The following is a 2,500-nucleotide window of genomic DNA, read 5'->3' on the forward strand; positions in this document are numbered from 1 at the left end:
GTATTCACTGCCTTCCTGTACTTAGCCCATGACACAGTGGATATATATGTATTCACTGCCTTCCTGTACTAAACCCTTGACACAGTGGATACATATATGTATTCACTGCTCTGATGGCTGTGAAAGGCTATGGGACTTTTTTTTTTCTTTTTTCTAAAATACTATAAAAAACAAAAACAAAAAAAAACACACACAAAAAAAACCCACTACTACAACCTCTTTTTTTCATGATCATTTGCCTTCTAAGTATCTTTCACTTTACTGTAAAGTGTATAAATTTTTATGTATTCACTTTTCTAAGTTACACAATTATCTTATTCATATTTTGTGTGACCTGCTTGTCTACCCGAACCTAGGGTTGGCTCTCAAGGCCTGATCGGCGCACAAGGTTCATGCAAAGGTCAGGCATCAGCTTTTCTGTTGTTTTTTTTCTTGTTCTTTGACAGCAGAGGTGGTGCAGGTGTATGTATATATATATACGGGTCAGTCTGCATGCCTTGACATCTCTTCAAACTGAAACTGGGAAAGGCACTTTAATCTCATTTTCCTCACTCCACACAGGTGTGCATGGGTACAAGCTCCCTGATAACCTCCATCATTCTGATTCCTTCGCATCTTTTAAATCTCGTCTCAAAACTCTCCTTTTCCCTCAGCAATAAGTTCAATTGTGGCAGGTCCACTTCCTTTGCGTTAGCTGTGCTTAACTATGTGTGTATACATATGTATGTGTACATAACTACATGCATGTATATGAATGTGTATTGTGTGTGCGTGTGTTTATGTAAGTTTGTGCCTGCCTATGTGTGAGTATGTGTTAGGGTAGCTGTTAGATACACATGTATGTTAAAATGTATGTATGCAGTGTGTGTGTGCGTGTGTGTGTGTAGTCACATTTTGGTGTGTGTATGTAACATAGCTGTAATGTTTTATGTTAACAAAAGCGTTTTGGTAAAGCACCTAGAGCAGATTTCTGGATAGTGTACTATATAAGTATCCATTATTATTATTATTAACTCACTACCTGACTTTGGTTTGTAAAGGTTAAAACAGCGGAAGGAGATAACTGGGCACCGCCTTCCTATGCCAAGTTTTAGACATAGCAGATATAAGTTTACTGCCCTAACAGCTGCAAAAGGCTATAGATAATTAATTTAAATCAACTTTTTGATGGCTATAACCAAAGTCAGACCCACCAGTAACAGCGAGTGTAGACACAGTCTTTTAGTAGAGGAACAGCAGTGGGTGAATCACTGTCACACAGCGCCAAGTTGTCCAGACCTGCTCCATCCATCCCAACGTTCTTCCCTCTCTGCTGGAGACAGATAAAATGCTTTTTTCTTTCTGTTTTTCTTATGCAATCTCTTGGCAAACGTGCGCACGCACTGACAGACAAACAATCACACACACACACACACACACACTGACTGACTGACTGAAACCATTTATTGTCAGATTAACTGTTTGTTGTACTGACATTTTCGCAACCATTTGAATAAAATATTAACTGAGCACGCACGCACGCGCGCGCGTATGTGTGTGTGTGTGTGTGTGTGTGTGTGTGTGTGTGACACGGTCTCAACGTATTGAATGATTGTTTGTCTGTCAGTGGCATGACTAAAAAAACAAAAAAAGTTATTCCTAGGAAGCCTCACTCAGTCAAGTCAAGCAAGAACTGCTGTAATAGAGGACAAAGAAGGCAAACTCCTTTCAGACAGTGAAGACGTCCTGGAAAGATGGACAGAATACTGCACTGGCCTGTATAACCACCAGCTCCACCCACTATCAGTATCAGTATCAGTAGCTCAAGGAGGCGTCACTGCGTTCGGACAAATCCATAGATGCTACACCACATCTGCCAAGCAGATGCCTGACCAGCAGCGAAACCCAACGCGCTTAGTCAGGCCTTGAGGGAAAAAAAAAGAAAAAAGAAAAAAAAAAGGTGAATAAATAATAGATAAGCTTACACAAATAAATAAATAATGGAGGTCACCCAGACAGCTCAATATTGGAAAACGACACTCTGTCAGCTGAATGTGACAACTGTCCACCCATACTGGAGGAGGAGGTCAGAAACGCAATACGAAGCTTGAAAGAAGGGAAATCACCGGGTGTGGACAATATCCCAGCAGAAATGTTGCGGCAAGGTGGTGAGGCGTATGTTGCAGTCCTTCAAGCAGTATGCCAGAAAATACTTGACGAGAAGAGATGGCCAGAACAGTGGACGCAATCACTGGTGATTCCTCTGCCAAAGAAGGGCAACCTGAGACAATGCCAGAACTATAGGACCATTAGTCTTATTAGTCATCCAAGCAAGATCATGCTACGAATCCTCCTCGACAGACTGAAGTCAAGGCCTGAAGAAATACTCGCCGAAGAACAACCTGGTTTCAGAAAAGGAAGAAGCACCATTGAGCAAATATTCAATTGCAGAATACTCATTGAGAAACACCTTCAACACCAACACGACTTGTTCCATAACTTAATAAGACTTCAAGAAAGC

General features: G+C 41.1%; 1 protein-coding gene across 4 annotated transcripts in view; it reads right to left on the reverse strand.

The window, feature by feature from the left end:
- The window catches only part of LOC143274888 (protein N-terminal glutamine amidohydrolase-like), a 16,396-nt gene that overhangs the window by 12,086 nt on the left and 1,810 nt on the right, over positions 1-2,500 (reverse strand). For 2 of the 4 annotated variants that reach the window (XM_076578869.1, XM_076578872.1), the window contains exon 2: positions 1,194-1,312. In XM_076578869.1, the coding sequence (XP_076434984.1) occupies positions 1,194-1,291 (98 nt within the window). In that variant the 5' untranslated portion in view covers positions 1,292-1,312. The remainder of the gene's footprint in view (positions 1-1,193; positions 1,313-2,500) is intronic. The other 2 variants (XM_076578870.1, XM_076578871.1) reach the window with 1 other exon arrangement.

This window comes from Babylonia areolata, chromosome 29 (genome assembly GCF_041734735.1).
Source record: "Babylonia areolata isolate BAREFJ2019XMU chromosome 29, ASM4173473v1, whole genome shotgun sequence".
NCBI lineage: Eukaryota > Metazoa > Mollusca > Gastropoda > Neogastropoda > Buccinidae > Babylonia > Babylonia areolata.